An 18,098-nucleotide genomic window follows, 5' to 3' on the forward strand; every position below is an offset into this window, starting at 1 on the left:
TCCCTTAGTTCAAGCCCTCTTAGCCCACATTATCCTGTGACAACCTTAAAGAATATATTGCTACTCCTTCCAGACTCTCCTCCTTTAAAGCCAAACTGCAGAGCAGCCTCTCTAACCTAGCAGTCTTTGTGTCACTTCTCAAGAGAACTTCACAGAACCCTTGCCCAGGCTGCCTTCCACTTTTAATTTTGCTAGAATCTGCCAGCATCCAGGTCTTTTAGAAGTGTGCCTGAAACATTCACATAAATACCACATTTTCAGGCATGTCCCCAGTGTCCTCACTTGAACATTGTCACAAAATGTTCTAGTACATGAGTGATTAGGCAACACCTTGAACCCACACTAAGAGCCTGTTTTTCCCTTCTCTCTTCCCCCTTCTTTTTTTTTCCCTTCAATCCTTTCCTTCTACTTCTCTTTCTCTTCCTCTATGTCCTCATTTACACGAATCATTTACAATCCTAATACATTACTCAAATTATATGTTATTTGGTTTATATTTCACTTGTGATCTGCAAGTGATGACAGAGGAAGGAAAAGCAGGAGGAAATGTTTGGGGACTTGGAATCTGCTATTGACAAATGTGTGCTTTGAGAAAGAATAACTTAAAGTGATTTAGAGAGGAGGTCAGTGGGTGAGAAGAGAAATGGGGCAAGATACTGCAGGCAAAGGAGTAGCAATACATTCTTTATTTCAAGGTTGTCTATCACTATTATTCATTTTTTTAATGTTTAGGAAGGGGAAAGGTTACTTTTACAAGTCCTAGGATGATACTGCAACTTTTAAAAATATTCTTTAAAACTACCTTCAGGGCTGGGGTTGTGGCTCAGTGGTAGAGCATTTGCCTCACTCAATTCTCAGCATTGCAAATAAATAAATTAATAAAATAAAGATCCATCAACAACGAAAAAAATATATTTAAAAAACCACCTTCTAGGATTTGGGTTTAAAATGCCAGATTTTTTATTTTATTTTTATTTTCAGTCATTCTGCTTATTATGTCCAGTAATTCATTAACTTTTGACTGTAATGTTATGGGAACATCCAAAATAAATTAATTGAAAGTGTTTTAAATATAGGCTTATGTCTTGATAAACTATTGTGCACCTTATACCACTTGTAATTTTAAACTTGTTTTTAAAGAATGATTTTGTTAAATTTCTAAGAAATTGACATTTATATTTTAAACTTGTTTTCCATAGTGATGACCCCTTTACCTTTATAGTTTTCTTTTTGATTGCCTTCTTCGTGAAGAAAAGCAAAACCCAGATATAAAGGAATAGCTGACTTTCTGGCTGGATATTCCTGGTAAAACAAACAAAAAACATTGATCACTAACTGTGCCAGGCGTTATTTAACCATTACAGTAATAGCGGAGTAGATATTACTTTACCCCTATTTGAGAGATGATTAGAGAACCTGACCTAATGTCAATGCCTAATTAACTCTAGTCAAAGTGAATCTCCAACCGGTTAATCTGAGTCCATTTATCTAAAATATCTGCATTGGAAAGAAGAATAAGATCTAAGCTTTTCTTCCCTAATTTCTTTCCTCCTCTTTCATTTTATTTTTTTTTCCTTTTTCTCTCTTTAAACACACGATATAGTCTTTTTTGCCAGGCACTATTCTAACATTGTCATCTAATTCTTATATCAACTGTGTGAAGTAGTAAGTATTATCATCAACATACATTGTACAGAGAAGCTGAGACAGAGACAAGGTAACTTCATATTAACACTAGAATGTGAAATAAATAGGTGAGTTATATTTTCTAGACTGTTAACTCTCATCAGCTTCCAAACAGGCGCGATTGCCCCTTCACCAATACACCACTGGAAATGTCACAGCAGAGGGATTAGCATGGTTTATGCAGGCGGAAAGTACGCAACTGGAAGCTTCTTCCAAAGCCGGAGGCAGTCTCTGGGGAGAAAGGGCCTTGTTTCCAGGGAGAGGACAAGAGCTCTGTTGAGCTGAAGAGCAGGCGGCAGCGGGGGAAAGGGGGGAGGCAGGAGTCACCCAGGGCAGAGGCCTTAATGCCAAGCTGGGTTTGTTCTCAGTAGAACCGAGGGCTCCAGCGGCCAATTCGAACAAGGTCTACCCAAGGTGGTAGAGTCACCGAGGGCGCGCTGCTGACAGCGGAAGGAGTGGGGACCAGGGTGCGATTGTGACGTTGCGCGGAGTGGGGCGGGGCTTCTGGACGGCGGGGCTGCTTTGCGGAAGGGGCGGGGCCTGTGAGAAAGCGTGGAGGTGGGGCATGCGAAGGGGCGAGACTCCTGGGGGGCAGGGCTGCTCGCGAAGGGGCGGGACCAGGGCGGAGATGGGGCTTGCGGAGGGGGGAAGAGCCCTAGGAGGGGAGGACCAATAGGAGGGCAGGACACTCCAGGGGGCGTGGCCGGGGCGTGGCCGGGGTTGGGGCTGGGTCACCGTGTGGGTTTAGGGAGGTCCGGGGCCCCGGGCGGGAGTCTACAGGGGGCGTGGCCTGGCCTAACCCCTGCAGCTCAGTCCAGTCACTCTCCTCTTACTCAGCCCACTGCTCGCTCCCCTACCTGGTGCTCATCAGCATGTCTTTCATCCCAGTGGCAGAGGATTGTGACTTCCCCATCCACAACCTGCCCTATGGCGTCTTCTCTACCCAAGACAACGTGAGCTGCTGCTCTTCGACTCCGGGCGCGGGGAGGGCGTGGAGTAGGGGGGAGCGGGGGCGACTTGAAAAGCGGTCCATGGAGAGTGCTGTGGGATCAAATCCCGCCCGGCTCTGCACATTGTTTAACCTCTCAGCCTGTTTCTGCAGAGTTGTATGGCATTAAATGCAAAATGAAATCGAATTTGCAACTCTCCCTCCCAGACAAGTCAGCAAATACGATTATTGTTGCGAGAAGAGGAAGCACAAAATCCTGTTGCCCAATACAGAATTGCTGGGGTGTTTTCTTACCCCAAAGAAGCCAGCTTACAGCTGATCATTCATGTCTCTAGTTAACTTCTAACCCCAGAACCCGGAAAGTATCAGTTAACCCCCACCTTTGTGTGTGTGTGTGTGTGTGTGTGTGTGTACTGGGGATTGAACCCAAGGGCGCTTTACCACTGAACTACATCGCCAGCCCTTTTAAAATTTGAGTCAGGGTCTTGCCAAGTTGCTGAGACTGGCCTCAAACTCGTGATCCTCATGCCTCTGTCTCAGGTAGTTGCTGCACCCCACCACCTGTGCTTGGCTAACCCCAGCATTTTTAGCAGTTGAAAGAGATGCATATATTTCCTGGCCTAGAGCTGTGTAATCTAAGAGGTCAAGTCTTTGCCCCCATTTGGAATTCTCTCAGCTAATGTGGGCTCCCTGGCTTCCCTTGCTAATTAGAAGCCCTTTGGGTGGGTGGGGGAAACGAACCTTGACTTGTAAATGTAGTGTGGTTAGAAAGAAATCTTTGAAAACTGGACGTTTATCAGCAAATATACAAGAGGGTCTCCTGGTGCATAAAGCATATTCTCTTGCTTGGATTTGTGAGTAGTATTTTGTTCTTAGGTCTCTGATCCTACTCCTCATTCCGCCCTGGGAGCCATAGAACCCCCAAATCTGCTTGCACCTAACAGTATTTAGGAAATGTTTGCTAAATGAAGTCCTGGCTGTTGGCCCCTTCCTGGAAACTGGGTTCCCTTCCTCCATGGCTGCTTATTGACTCCAAGTGCCTGTCCTTTTGGGGTCCTGCCTGCAGTGAATGACTTAATCTAGAGAGTTGACTTGTGGTTTTAAAACTGACAGATCTCATTGGATGTTGCAAGGACACAAAAAGTGCCCTGGAGAGACACACAGATGAAACATGTTAAAGCTTAACCTGTGTTAGCCAACCAGTGTCTCTAATGGCAGTATCCTCCCTCTGCCCTCCTCTAACATTTGCCCTTAGCAAATAAGTCCTCACCTTTCCTGAGGGCACAAATCCCTTAAACAAGAACATTTGTGAGATACTAGCACCCACTAGTAGGGAGCTCTGATTTGCTCTCCTAGGAGCTATCTGGAATTAATGCCTTTTGGTATGTGACTAGGGACCTTCAGACCTCATGCCCTGTAATTGCTAGAATGTTCAAGGCAGCCTCTAAGGATTTCTGGGAGAGAGCACCCCTTCCCACACCTCTGATAAAGAGTGCTGTGACAGAGAATTCCCCCATTTGACCTTCCAGAAGCTCAGGGCCTCCAAGCTTATATAGACCTTATCTAACTGTGTCACTTAACTGATTGGAAACCCCATTTGTGGTGGCTGCCTCTCTAGGGTGCCCTGGTAGTCAAGGCAATAACCTCCTTTCCCCTAGGTCCATAGCTAGTCCTTAATTTGAATGGAACAATAATGAAATTAATCTAGTTATTATTTTATTTTATTCAACCATTGCTTAGGAACCCCTAATTTGGGGCCAGATGCTGTGCTGGGAGTTGGGGATCAAAGATGTAGGAGAGCAATCAATGTCTGATTGCTCATGGAATACTAGTGAACACATAATGATGTTCTCTGTGAAAGCAGGGACAGGGGCCTCTGAGAAATGGGCCAGCAAGAGTCTGGAGGTTGATTTGCCTAGTGCCTTGATAAAGTCCCTGATCTGGCCCTGCCTCTACTTCCTGGATTCTGTTCTTTTCAGCCTTAATGGCTACCTTTCAGTCTTTGAGACACACTGAGAGTTTCCTGCCTCAGGGCCTTAGCACTTGTTATTTCTCCTACCCAGACTACCCTTCCTTCTAGTCTGTATATCCTTATTTCTTCTCATTCTTCAGGAGTCAGCTTAAATGTCAGCCCCTCAGAAAATTGTCCCTAAGCATCCTGTGAATGAGCCCTTCCATGGTTGGTATCTCCTACCACACCCTGTGTTGCCCTTTACTTCTGGAGGGCAGGAACCAAGTTGCTCCCCTCTCTCTCTCTCTCTCTCTCTCTCTCTCTCTGGTGATTTTGCAGCATTCAGGTAGTACTAGTGCCAAAGGAATGCTTCATAAATGTTTGTGCTATGAATAGTGTCTACTCATGTCTATTCTTATGTTAAGAGATTGACAGATATTAATTGAATTCTCATAACAAACCCCCATTATTTCCCCCCATTTTACAGATGAAGAAACTAAGGCTCAGAGAGGCTAAGAATCATGCTTCGGATCTCATAGCCAGTAGAGACAGATTTGGGATTGGCCTTCACGTCTGTCAACCTCCCAATTTCATAGTTTCTCTTCCAATGATGCAAGTCAGGGAGATGTCTTTTCCTAGTTTATTTGCCTCCAGTTGAAGGGGAAACTGAGGCTCAGAGCACCAGGGACTGACTTTTCCAGGGTGAATGGGATAGTAAGTGATGGAACAGGCCAGGAGCCCTTCTAGTTTGACACTGAAGACAATAATTCTAAAGGTTAAAAGTATATGGATCCACTCTATCAAACTGGTTTTCTGGATCCTCAGGTCACACTTTGGAACACAAGGGCAATAACTTGCCATCTGAAGCTTCTAGGCTTTCTTCACAGTTGCCAAAACTAGCAGCCGAGTTTTCAATTAGATCTTAGAGGTTGCTTAATACCTTCTTACCTTAAGCTAGATGTGAGGGTAAAGATCAGAAGTGGCTCTAGGATCTGCCTTGCACATTGCCTGAGTGTATGACCACTTGGATCTAGGTAGCTCAGCTCTGTGTCCTTCACAGCAGTTGCCATATTCCAGAGGGTGAGACTAAGGCCCAGAGAGTTAGCAGAGCTGAGAATGAGTAACCAGGCTTTCCGGGCAGCCTCCTCCAGGGCAGATGTGCTTGTGAACTCCGGGCCAGGGGAGGGCATGGCTCTGGTGTACCCTGATCCCAGGGGCTAACGAGCATGAAGAGATGACTATTCTCTCAGTCAACCAAAATGAGCAGCCAATGGAAATGAGGCCAGCCAGGAATACCACTTCTCAGCTCTCTAGAACTAAAAAGGCAAAGGGAATGGTTTAGGAGATCTGGAAGCTGGCTGAGGATAGATAGAGCCCTAGCGGGTAGAGTCTGTAAGCAGGCTCTCCATTCCTAGTTGACTAGCAAAGTTCAGGATTGTGGGGTTAAAAATCAGGTTTTGCCAAATATTTGAAGCATCTCATTGGTCAGAGCTGATGCTGGGATTTTATGGTGCAGAAAAGAATGCCCCTGACATGATCTGCAGAGTGTGGCTTTCTGCAGCTCCCCACGACCTGAGCTCTCCTCTGTTTGAGCCCCAGCAGAGCTTGTTATTCTGTGCCATCTGGCTTTCAGCACTGTGCGTGGAACACTCACTGCTCTGCTGCACAAATGAATTGCCCTGAGTAAAGGCTTGGTCAAAGCAAAAAAGAATCCAGCTGCCTGGTAAGGTTGTGCGCTCCTCACCACTGGAGGCATTTAAGCAATGTCTGGGGAACTTTGCAGGGGAAGTTCCTGAGACTGGAAAAGGGACTTGGACCAGGCAGCCTGTTCTCACTCTACTCCAAGGGGTAAGATTTACTTGATTTGATTCCCCATTGAGGGAACATAGATTTTGGTTTGTTTTGTTTTGGGTACCAGGAATTGAACCAGGGGTGCCTAGCACAGAGCCACATCCCCAGTCGTTTTTATTTTTTATTTTGAGACAGGGTCTTGCTAAGTTGCTTAGGGCCTTGCTAAGTTGCTGAGTCTGGCTTTGAACTTGTGATCCTCCTGCCTTAGCCTCCTGAGACACTGGGATTACAGGCATGCACTACCATGCCTGGCAAGGGAACACAGATTCTTTTTCTTTCTTGTCCTGAAAACAGAGAAGGGAGCTGGGATACGATGCTGAGGATCCAGTCCCTCAGTTTCCTCACCATAAGGGCAATCTAAAAGGGGGACCCACAGGCTTTTGACTAAATGAGCTCAGCCTACCAGAAGCTTTTGCCAGTACTGACTATGCCATCTTCCTCCCAGCCAAGGCAACGGATCGGTGTGGCCATTGGCAACCAGATCCTGGACCTCAGTGTCATTAAGCACCTCTTCACTGGGCCTGTCCTCTCCAAACACCAGGATGTCTTCGATGAGGTAGGACACTGTGACAGCTTGTCCCTGATCTCAGAAGTACTGCAAATAAACTAAATACTTTGCCTCTACTTTTGACAGAGGTGATGCCTTCATAGGCCTCAGGTTTTATATGGATAAGGCCTGGGCTATTCTGAGACACAGCACCTGGCAGGTAGTAGTAGCCTTGTGATACCCCAGGATGGCTTTTCACCTCAAGGAGGGTTCCTAAGTGAAAAGACTGTTGGTGTCTCTGTAGCCTGGGTCTTTCCCAGTGGCCTTTGAGATGAGGCTCTTCTGTAACTCTGGCTCCTTTCCTCATCAAGCTGTCCTATCGGGACAGGCAGACCACTGAGGGAAGGAGCCACGAGCCCCGGCCTCCAGGTCTACAACACAGGCTGGCAGGAGTCAGTCTGATGTCCATGTGGGATGAATATGAATTTCCTTGTCAGAGGTCAAGTCCTTTGATATCCATCTCTGTGACATCACATGAGTAGGAAGGGGGGTGGGATCTATCTGTTGAGCACCTTTTTCTTGCCGGGAGCTTTACACACATCCTATCCTTCAGTGCTCCCAACCACCTTCTGGCACAGGAACCAGAATCATCACTAGATGGATGGAAACACCTGGAATGAGGCATAATTCTCCCAGGTTCTGCGGCTGGTAGTATTAGAAAGAACTAGGACTGCCTTCTGACCCTTAACATCCACAGGTGCTGTCTCTACCATGCCTCATTGGCTAAGAAATCCCTTCTTGGCTTTTCAGGAGCCCCAGGGAGAGGATTTTGGTTGTTCCATGCATCTGTACACTGGAGGAATGGAGTCCCCTGTAGCTATAGACCAGGCTGGGCTTAACAGGCTATTTTCCGGAGAGCAGCTCATGGGCTTTGACAGTTGTGTACACATCCATGAGGGAATGAAGCAGTATCAAGAAAGGTGATGGCTTGATACATAAGTGACAAAATCAAAAGCAAAGATCCTGAGCATTTGAGGGAACAGAGAAGAGTCAGGGCCCTGGCAAGGTGGCTGGGCTCTCCTGGGCAAGAATGCTTTCCCATGCATGAACTCCTTTCTCCCTCTTTTGGTCCTAGCCAACTCTCAACAGCTTCATGGGTTTGGGCCAGGCTGCCTGGAAGGAGGCAAGAGCATTTTTGCAGAACTTGCTGTCTGCCAGCCAAGCTAGGCTCAGAGATGACATGGAGCTTCGGAAGCGGTGAGGAACATATGGACATTGGAGGGAAGGTGGGACACCGCCGGGGAGACAAGGACTCGGGGATGCAGCGCCACCGAGTCATGACACAGCTGCCTTCGCCCTTTTGAGTCAAGCTGGTCTCCGTGCAGCCCCTGCTGGGCTGCATATTTGTGGGAGGGTTCTAGTGTCTGGATGGGAGCTACCAGGTCAGGCCCAGAGGCCCTCTCCCTTCCTCTTTAGCATCAGCTATGTCCTTGTCTGGTTTCTAGAACAGAAGTTATTCTATTCCTATTTTCCTACCCCCCTTCCTATTTTCTAGAGTGCAATATAGAGATAAGACATTCTGACTCCAGTGCCTCCTTCATGGTGGGGCCTAGTCCAGCCTAGAGGCACCCACTGGAGATGGTGATCAAGATTTGGGGGGTGGGCTAAGCCTGCAAGCGGGCAACCAGAGCAGGGGCCCCACTTTACTGTTTGCTTGACCTTGAAGCCCTGGTTCTATGTTTCAGTGCATTCACCTCCCAGGCTTCTGCCACAATGTACCTTCCAGCCACCATAGGTGAGTACTGTCTCCATTCAGGCAATGTGAGTAGTTTAATGAGCTGAGAGGGCTGGCCAGGTGCCTTTGTCCCCTGTCTGGGTTGGGGAGGATCTGGAGTAAGATCTCCAGGTGGTTACCTACTCCAACACTGACCAGTCTCACAACTCAAGCCAGCATTGGCTCAGGCTGTCTTAAAGTTTGCACTCTCCTAGGCAAGTTGCAGGCTGCTGAAGTACATGACTAACCACATGGCTCCCTGTGCGGCAGATTGTTCTTTCTTCCCAAAGAGCTGTGGGGAGTGAGTAGTTTTGAGGAAGGTGGCCAGAGGGCTGTTCAGGATCCATTTGTGTACTTGGCAGGCTGTCAGGTTGGACTTTGAATCAAAAAGTTCAGAGTGACTTAGCCTGAAGCAAGGAGAAGCAGATCAGCCTGTGGCCAGAGGCACAGGGGCTTCATTCTTGTCTATCAGCCCTGGGGGAGGCCACAGTTATTGGGTTTGCCTGGGCACCAGTGTGCTAAGAGGCTGGCTGGCCCTGCCCTCCAGAGGACAGGACTCTCTAGGCTAGCTCTTCAGTTGACTAAAGCCCTCTGTGCTGGAGGCTTGGCAAATGCTGGGTGGAGGGTAGGGTGGGCCTGGCATGTCACTTGCTTCCCCTCATGCACTCAGGGCATTGTTCTTTTTGACAAACTAGTTGTCTTTCAGGGATGCCTTATCACTTCTGGTTGACTGAAGGTCCCATTCCTTGTTTATTTTTCTTTTGATAAACATCCCAACTCCTGTTTCTGTGCTTTGGTACTGAAGGTGGGAAAGAGCAGTCAAGACTCAGTCTGTTCACCCCTTGCTCAATCTGCCTTTAGGTTTTGCTTTCTTCCCTCATCGTTCCCCATTTATTTCCATGTGTAGTCGGGACTGATGGATTGGGATTCTCGTTGTGGGTTTTTGTTTGTTTGTTTGTTTGTTTTTAATAGGAGATTTAGGAAGATAAACAAGCAAACCTTCCCAACTAGATTTTCCTGAAGATTTCAGTAATTCATTCCCCGAATGAGAGAGGATGCTTACAAGCCACTTTGTTTTGTTTGGTTTTTGGTTTTTTGGTACCATGGGTTGAACCCAGAGGTGCATAAGCACTGAGCCACATTCCCAGCACTTTTTATTTTTTATTTTGAGACAGGATCTTGCTAAGTTGCTAAGGGCCTCACTAAGTTGCTGAGACTGGTCTCAGACTTTCAAGCCTCCTGTCTCAACCTCCTGAGTCGCTGGGATTATAGGTGTGTGCTCCTACGTTTAGCACAAACCACCCTGTTGAGTTCATCGGAATCAGCAGGCACTGACTGAACATGTTCAGTGAACAAAATCTTATTCTTAAGACTGAGGGAGGGGCTGGGGATGTGGCTCAAGCGATAGCACACTCGCCTGGCATGCGTGCGGCCTGGGGTTCGATCCTCAGCATCACATACAAACAAAGATGTTGTATCCACCAAAAACTAAAAAATAAATAAATATTAAAATTCAAAAAAAAAAAGACTGAGGGAGAGTCAAACAAAATAAAATCTGAGCTGGGGCTCCCTGAAATGGCCACAGTCTAGCAAAGATATGCACATATGTAACTGGTGCATCAATTGGAAAGGAAGCCTGCCCCAAGATGGCTCGGGTGACAGGATTTAGAAGAGGTAAGGATCCTGCTAGAGAGATTGGGGGACTTCACACAAGGGTGGCCTCAATTAGTTGCTAGGATTTGACCACACAGAGACAAGAGAGGTGGTCCAGAGGGTAGGTTCAGCTTAGGCATAGGGCAACCAGGGCTGTTCCCCGTATGGAGTCACAAGCAGTTTTGTGTGCATAGCTGAGAAGGAGATTTGAACTCCTTCTCAGAACTCTGAGAAGGAGATTTGGTGTCAGCCACTTCGTATTCAAATTCCACTGTGTTTCAAAATGATTTGGCTCCTTATTTCTTATTTTCTTCCTAGTTGTGGGGCAGGGGAGTGGGGTCTAAAAATGAATTTTAGTGAGGCTACTTTGTGCTGCATTTGATGCTATTGCAGCCAGAAGAGTTTGAGCTTTGGGATGTGCATACTTGGGTGGGCATGCTTACAGCCCCCATCCTGGGAACTGAATGTCCTCCATCATCAGGGTCACTGATGGCCTGCCTTGGGTCTTTCTTTTGCAGGAGACTACACAGACTTCTATTCCTCTCGGCAGCACGCTACCAACATTGGAATCATGTTCAGGGGCAAGGAGAATGCACTGATGCCCAATTGGTATGTCCTGGACCAGATGCTTGGATAAGTTCAAAGTCTGTCCATTTCCAACAGTTTGTTTGTTCCAGGCCCTCTTAGGTTAAAGCAAACTGGGGTTGTGAACCAAAAATGATGAAGATGTTGCAATCTGTGCAAACAATGACCTCAGCCTCTAGTCCTTTCAGCATGAACTGTGGACCTGCTGTGGGACTATGGGGTGGTCCTTTAAACTCCTATTCTCTAAAGAACAGAGATTAGAATTACATTCCCTGAATCTCTGGGTCCTTCTAGGTTCTTTCACTTGTAAGCTATTATCGTTCTATTGGTGTATCTTAAATCCTTGCATTCTCTATATTTTCATGTTCTGATGAATGAGAATCCTTAAGTGTTCAAAAATGTGATCCTCTAGTAGTTCTTTAAGGGCATTCAGGCCATGACTATTTTTTCTTTTTTTTAGTTGTAGGTGGACACAATAACTTTATTTTGTTTATTTATTTTTATGTGGTGCTGAGGATCGAATTCAGTGCCTGACAGGTACGAGGCAAGCGCTCTACCTCTGAGCCACAACCCTCCCCCCTCAGGCCATGACTATTAACCCCATTTTCTACAAGAGAAAACAGCCTCAGAGAAATATTCACTTACCTGTGGATAAACAGGAGACTTGCTCTGCCCTGGGAGAGCCAATGTCACAGTTTTAGAGGCCATAAGTATGAATGAAGGTGTCAGCAGGGCACCCGCTGAAGCTCCCAGGGAACCCTACCCTCCCTTGCCACTCCATCCTGTAGCTGCAGGCATTCCTGTGGCTACAACCCTCCTATCTCAGCCGGTCTTCACGTGGCCACCTCCTGTTCTCCATGCTCCTGCCTCTTATAAGGACACTTTGGGTATAGGGCCCACTCAGATAACCCAGAATGACCTCATCTTAAGATCCTTTACTTTTTTTTTTTTTATTGGTTGTTCAAAAACATTACAAAGCTCTTGACATATCATATTTCATACATTAGATTCAAGTGGGTTATGAATTTCCATTTTTACCCAAGATCCTTTACTTAATGACATCTACAAAGACTCCTTTCCACATTTTCATGGGGGTGAGGATGTGGCCATGCCTTTTGGGGAGCTGCCATTCACTGCACCACAGAGTCTAACTTTTCCCATTGTCCAAAACAGTCACCAGTTTTATTTATGATATACTGCATTTCACCTCCAAGTGGCTCTCAGTGTAGTCAGTTGATCCCTCGCCCAGTGCTATGCTATTTTAAATCTCTTCCTAGTGTTTTGATATTTATTTCCTCCCCCACATTTCTGTCTTACAAACAGAGCCTCTGGCAGTGTTCCCATTGCCTGGGATGACTCTTTCACTCTGACCCTAGTTCCAGGGTCCCCTGGGATGAGGTTGGGAGTGGGCCACAGAGGAAGCAGCAGAATCTTGTGGTCAGAGAGACCTGGATTTGAATCGCTTTGCTACCTTTTCAAACTAGGTGACCTCAGCCAAGCCAGGAGTGTTCTTAGAGCCTAAGTGTACTTTTGGTTTTAAAACCATATGTATATATTGACTCTATGTTCCTTTTTAAAGTTTATTTTAAAATAAGTATGAGCCAGGTGTGGTAGTGCATACCTATAATCCCAGCAACGCAGGAAGCTCATGAGTTTGAGGCCAACCTGGGCACCTTAATGAGACCCTTGGAAACTTAGCAAGGCCTTGTTTCAAAGTAAAAAAAATCAAAAAGGACTGGGAATGTGGCTCAGGGTAAAGTGCCCCTGGATTCCATCCCCAGCACAATCAATCAATCAAGAAAGATATGTAGCTCAATTAATAAAGTACTTGCCTCGCATGCACAAGGCCCTGAGTTCAATCCCCAGTACCACACACACACAAAAAGAAAGAAAGATATGTAAGAGCTTTGATGTCCTGCTCTCTCCCTCACCTTCCTTTATCAGGCTGCACTTACCCGTGGGCTACCATGGCCGTGCTTCCTCTGTTGTGGTGTCTGGCACCCCAATCCGAAGGCCCATGGGACAGATGAGACCTGATAACTGTAAGTGACCCCCATCTCTAGACCCTGCCTGTGCCCAGCTCTCTGTTCTCACACAGTGGGTTCTGCAGCCTGGCACTCACAACAGCTCCTTTTATCCTGATGTTATTCCAGCCAAGCCTCCCGTGTATGGTGCCTGCAAACTCCTGGACATCGAGTTGGAAATGGTAAGCTGGGCTTTGCGGTGTGTTTTGTTGTTTGGGGCAGTGCTGGGGATGGAACCCAAGACTTTATGCATGCTAGGCAGCTGCTCTTCCACTGAATTACACACCTACCCACCCCACCCCTGTGCTGTGGTGTTTTATTGACATAGGGATCTCCTATGGCAGGAAAGTGTTTGGTGGGATGGTTGCCCTGCATGATGAGCTGTCCACACACCTTCATCCACATGGGTAGCAGTTCTACTGTTAGAAGTAGAGTCAATTTGGGTCATTCACAGATTCCATATTTCCAGATTTACCACTTACTGAAATTTATTTGTAACCCCAAAATTAACACTCAAGACCTTTTGTGGCCACTCATGCCCATGAAAAGAACAGTGAAAAATTTTAGTCTCCTGGAGTGCAAGTTCCCTGCTGAGGTTGAACTTCCTTTTCTGCTCTTATCCTATAAATATGTTTTTTTTTTTTGTGGTCTATTTAGTGCCATAGTTTTCATATTTTCATGCTTTTTTTGGTTGAATTTGTTATTTAAAACAGCCCCCGCGTACAGTGCCCAAGTGCTGACCTGTGTTCCTAGTGCAGGAAGGCTGATGTGCCTTACTGAGGATGTGTGTGTCAGATAAGCCTTTTTCAGGCATGAGTTCTAGCATGGAGGGCAGAGGTTTGATGTTAATGAATCAACAATATATATCAAATAAGTGTCTTTAAACAGAAATACACATATACTAAAGTTTTATAGTTATATATTGACCAGTTCATAAAAATGTGATTAGAGGCTTATAGAAACCTAACTGTGTATGCCCCTTAGGAACACTGACTCAGTAATTGCTAGTTCAGTGTTCTGGTGACTTCATAGAACATAACTACCTTGAATTACAAGGTAGTAATTCAACCCCAGAGGGCTGGGGTTGTGGCTCAGCAGTAGAGCACTTGCCTAGCATGTGTGAGGCCCTGGGCTCTATCCTCAGCACCACATAAAAATAAATAAAATAAAGGTATTGTGTCCAACTACAACTGAAAAATAAATAAATAAAAAAGATTCCACCAGAACAGCCCCATTGCATTTATGGTTAGATCCATACAAGCTCAAAACAATGGTCATTTCAAGACTTCACTTTTGTTTTTTTTTAACTTTTTGAGATAATTATTTGAGATCTTTAACATGCAGTTGTAAAAAATAATACACAGAGAGCCTGAATACCCTTCATGCATCTCCTCCTTGGTAACATCCTGCCTGTCTGTGGTAGTGTATGCAACCAGGATATTGATGTGGGTACAGTTGGTTCCATCACCCCCTCATGCTTCAGGACTGTCCTTCTTAAGAGGGACACTGAACTCAGAGCAACCGTCAAGGTGAGCAATCAGGAAAGTGATGAGAAAGAGGAGCTGAACTGGAAGAAGGAGGGCAGAGGGGACATTGGCAAGGTCTTTACTATCTCTTGAGTTGCTGAATGATAGATGGAGCTGGGCCCAAAGCAGGAAGTGTAGGCAGGCAGACTGAAGGACTCTCTCACTGTCAGAAGCCAGTGTTTTAGGGGTGTTTCAGGAAGCCCTAGCATCTTATCCTTGCAGATGTCAGGACATGGTCTCATGTCCCCCAAGTGATTCATATGTCACACTTTGGGGAAGTACTGCTTTTGGCCAAAGCGCTGTCTTTCTGGCACAGCTGTCAAAGCTATCCCCACAGCTGGCTCCTGCACCAGGCAGGACTCTTTGCTTCTGCTGGCTGCCCGACCCTCTGTCTGGGGGCCACCCAGGCAGGCTGTGGCAGAGGGAATCCGGGTTTGGTTAGATGCAAGTTGGAGAACCAGTGGACTTTGCTAGATCTCCTTGTAGCTGCCATCCTACCCTGAGATTTCTTCAGACTTGGATCTGAGGAGAGAAATGGATGGCCATCTACCAGATAGTCTCCCCATCAGTAAGGGTGATCCCCACCGACTCTCTGCCTTCCACAGCCTTTTTGAGGGAGTCTTTGGAGACTCCAGGAAGAAGACCCCCCTGCCCCAGTTAAGATGCCTGAGCCCAGGTTTGGGGCCAGGATTTTCCTTCTGGAGCATGAAATACTCATGGGCAGATGCTTCTCCTGTTTGGGTCTCTTTTGGTGTTGGGCAGAGAAAAGACAAAAAAGTTTGAATGTGGAGAAATGGAGTAGGAGGCACAGATAGTCTGAACTTGAAAGCGGTGGAGTTCTCTGTGAGATAGTGCCTTTGGGTTATTTTTGTTTGTTTGTTTGTATGTTTGTTGTTTTTAATCCTGATGAAAAATTTTCAGTGTGTAAACACTGTCACAGAACAAATTAAACTGTGATTCTAGTTGGCAAAAGTAGCTTATTTTATGTACTTTGCAAAGAGATTCTCTTATAGATGTCTGGATATTCTACAGGCTCACAGACATCATGTTGGTGCTGTTTTCTTCTGAGGCAGTGGGGTGACAGATTGGGCATGAGATGCACCTATCAGGCAGGTTGCACTGTATTGAAGGAGCAACCTTTTGATTTTTTGTGACATGAAGACAAATCCTAGTATTTTCATTTTTCACAAGCCACATATAGCTGTCAGATCTTAAAATGCAAAGCATAGGGCGAGAGGCAAGGATCAGAATGGCCTGGGTTGTGCTGAGTAAAGGGAAGAAGCTGCTGCAGAGCTCAGGGTGTGAGGAGGCAGGCACTGGCACACTGCCACTCATGCTTTCCCAAAGTGCAGTCCTTGACTTTGAGATAAAGTGAATTCATGCCAGGCCCCTGTGGCAGGCCCTGATCCCTGGCCATGGTTTGGAAATATTTGACCTTCACTCTCTAGGTGACAAGTGATCTGAGGTGGCAGATCAGCTGTTCTAATTACCTTTCCCCATATCAGGCTTTCTTTGTAGGCCCTGGGAACAGATTTGGAGAGCCGATCCCCATTTCCAAGGCCCATGAGCACATTTTTGGAATGGTCCTCATGAATGACTGGAGTGGTAATTACTGGTGGCTGAGCTTACTGTGAGCGTTGTGTTCTGAAGGCAGCTGAGGAGGGGGTGGATTGGGACACTGTCCCAGAAGCTATAGGTTGTTTCCTGGGTCCGCTGTTGGTCACAGGCAACAGGTGGTGCAATGACTGAGGTGTGGATTTGGGTATCAGACAGACTTCCTGGCTCTGAGAACTTGGGCCAGTCACTTAACCTCTCTGAACCCCAGCTTTCTCAAATGTTGAGTAGCAATCTAGCTGACATAACTAATATTTATTGAGTGCTACGTGTTAGATCGTGGGCTCAACACCTGACGTGTTCTCTCCTACGGATCCCTGTAGGCTATTAGTAGTATTGTACTTCCCACTTGGTGAACAGAGGCATAAAGGGATTGCAGTTAGTTGCTGAGCTAAGACATGAAGCTCACCAGCCCGGCCTCTGAACCTGAGCTCTCAAAACTTTTGCCATATGTAGGAGGAAGATGGTGCCAGAGGTCCTACAAAGTACTTCTCCCCCTCTGCCTGTTCACGGGAGATATCCTGGCCATCATTGGCCATTCTTCTTTGCAGTAAACTGGCACCTTGACATTGAATGCTCTAGCCCCTTTGTCCTGGGGCAGCCTGCATGAGGCCAGAGCCCCCATGGGGAGGGCTGTGCTGAGTGTCTTTGCTCCCTAGTCAAGGGAAGGAGGGAGCCCTGGGGCCAGCCCCAGTCAGCCTTGGTAAGCCTAGGCCTGCCCTTCTTCCTTTAGCTCGAGACATCCAGCAGTGGGAATATGTTCCTCTTGGACCGTTCCTCGGGAAGAGTTTTGGAACCACCATCTCTCCATGGGTGGTGCCTATAGATGCCCTCATGCCCTTTGTTGTGCCCAACCCAGTACAGGTAAGCACACCTACTGCAGGAGGCTCTCAATCCAGGGCTCAACTTTCTGGAAGCCTGCTGCCAGCTGAGCAGGCACACCAGGTGTAGAGACCATTGAGAGGGAAGTGTTGTGCCCACAGCATGCTCACATTGTGTCCACAGTGGAGTGCCCTGAGCATCCTGGTTGCGGTGACCTCCAGACAGTCATGGCTCCAATCATTCTCCCTTGTGGCTTCCCTGCGCTCTGCACAGTTCTTAGGAAAAGCAGAGAATTTTGTAATCTCCAGAATCCTCCCAGGCCAGAGGATCCCAGCTCCTACCACCTCATTGCATAACTTCCCAGGTTGCCTTGAAATATGTCCTGTACCAATGGCGCCCCCTGGAGGCCAACTCATAGAATGTGGTTTGGAGTTGAGCTTTGATGGTAGGATCACTGCAGCCTCTGGTCCTCAGCACCCCTATCCAGGCCTACGTTTGTGGTCTCACCCCTCACTCCTTAATCTGCCCCACCTTCTTGCCAGTGCCTCACTAAAGTCACCTATGACCTTAGGGCCTGGACCTCTTTGCAGTTCCTTAGTCCCTTACACGTTTCTTTTTTTTTTTTTTTTGAGTACTGAGGATTGAACTCAGGGGCACTAGGCCACCGAGCCACATCCCGAGCCCTTTATTTTGTATTTTACTTAGATACAGGGTCTCACTGAGTTTCTTAGCATCTTACTTTTGGTGAGACTGGCTTTAAACTACTTTCGTTCTCCTGCATCAGCCGCCCAAGCTGCTGGGATTTACAGGCGTGCGCTGCACCTCGCTTCAATCCCTTACTCTTCCTAGGCATTTTCTTACCCTTGACTTCTGGGGATGCATCCCATCCCCCTTTATCCCTGGGTCCCTGCAATGTCTCATTCCAACTCTATCCTCTAGGGAGAACAGAGCTCCCAGTCCTTTGCCCTGCTCCCTCCGCACCCTCCCTGGGGCCATCTCATCTACCTTCTCTCATGCCCTCTGATGTCATCTCAATGTTTGCGCTTTTTTTTTTTTTTTTAGTACTGGGGAATCAAAACCAGGGTGCTTAGCCACTGAGCCCTTTCTTAAAAATAACTTTATTTACTTATTTTTATGTGGTACTGAGGATCAAACCCAGTACTTCACACTTGATAG

The 18,098-nt window shown here is 46.7% G+C and overlaps 1 protein-coding gene across 3 annotated transcripts in view; it reads left to right on the forward strand.

The window, feature by feature from the left end:
* The first annotated feature begins 2,444 nt into the window (after positions 1–2,444).
* The window catches only part of Fah (fumarylacetoacetate hydrolase), a 31,004-nt gene continuing 15,350 nt past the window's right edge, over positions 2,445–18,098 (forward strand). For 2 of the 3 annotated variants that reach the window (XM_076851254.2, XM_076851257.2), the window contains exons 1-9: positions 2,446–2,639; positions 6,883–6,993; positions 8,060–8,181; positions 8,670–8,719; positions 10,870–10,960; positions 12,881–12,978; positions 13,090–13,142; positions 15,992–16,091; positions 16,834–16,964. In XM_076851254.2, the coding sequence (XP_076707369.2) occupies positions 2,559–2,639; positions 6,883–6,993; positions 8,060–8,181; positions 8,670–8,719; positions 10,870–10,960; positions 12,881–12,978; positions 13,090–13,142; positions 15,992–16,091; positions 16,834–16,964 (837 nt within the window). In that variant the 5' untranslated portion in view covers positions 2,446–2,558. Of the gene's footprint in view, positions 2,640–6,882; positions 6,994–8,059; positions 8,182–8,669; positions 8,720–10,869; positions 10,961–12,880; positions 12,979–13,089; positions 13,143–15,991; positions 16,092–16,833; positions 16,965–18,098 lie in introns of all 3 variants that reach the window. The other variant, XM_076851256.2, reaches the window with a different exon arrangement.

This window comes from Callospermophilus lateralis, chromosome 3 (genome assembly GCF_048772815.1).
Source record: "Callospermophilus lateralis isolate mCalLat2 chromosome 3, mCalLat2.hap1, whole genome shotgun sequence".
NCBI lineage: Eukaryota > Metazoa > Chordata > Mammalia > Rodentia > Sciuridae > Callospermophilus > Callospermophilus lateralis.